The 651-nt window shown below is 38.7% G+C and overlaps 1 protein-coding gene across 1 annotated transcript in view; it reads left to right on the top strand.

Annotated features, from left to right (window-relative positions):
- LOC119590792 (zinc finger protein 664-like) overlaps positions 1 to 651 on the top strand; it is a gene marked incomplete in the record, with an annotated part of 13,353 nt that overhangs the window by 1,538 nt on the left and 11,164 nt on the right. Inside the window, 1 exon segment of the mRNA XM_037939505.1 lies at positions 169 to 352. Coding sequence (XP_037795433.1) covers positions 169 to 352 — 184 coding nt within the window.

Genomic DNA, 651 nt, shown 5'->3' with positions numbered 1-651 from the left:
CTGTTAGTATAATTGTTATTGTTGTTATCCTTCTTCTCCTTCTTCTCTTTATCATAGTTGCTATTATCGCTCTTGTCTGTCATACTGATTTCTAGATTATTGTAATGTAATGATTTCAACTGAGCCATATTTCACCTCCATTTGTAACCCTCCCCCCCTCCCCCCTAGGCTCTCCACCTCAAAGTGCCGCAGATCTTGTGTGAGACCTGCCAGAGACCGTTCACAGACAAGCGGATGCTGCGGAATCACATCGAGTTTGTGCACAAGAAAGTGAAGCCGTTCTTGTGTAATTACTGTGGCTATTCAACTGCTTCCAAATCTACCCTTAAGATGCACATGCGGCAACACACAGGTAAGGATTTCAGATGGATGGTATGAAAGGGAAGGTGAAAGAGTGAATAATGAAGTGGTTGAGTGAAATTATGTATTAGGAAAGGAAGATAGAAAGAGAGAATGGTTGAATAAAAGAAATAAAGAGTAGAAGATAAAACATGACAACTTCAATATATGTCTGTTGCGTTAGTGCTGATGCAAAATTTGTACGAAGATTAGTGTATTATAACCCAAAATATCTTAACTGTTATGATATTCATTGATTCCAAATCTAAATCCAATCCAGTAGGTCCTTCAGGAGTTCTTGGTCCAAAACAA

This window comes from Penaeus monodon, chromosome 27 (genome assembly GCF_015228065.2).
Source record: "Penaeus monodon isolate SGIC_2016 chromosome 27, NSTDA_Pmon_1, whole genome shotgun sequence".
In the NCBI taxonomy this organism is placed as follows: Eukaryota; Metazoa; Arthropoda; class Malacostraca; order Decapoda; family Penaeidae; genus Penaeus; species Penaeus monodon.
This window is presented reverse-complemented; position numbering and strand designations above follow the sequence as displayed.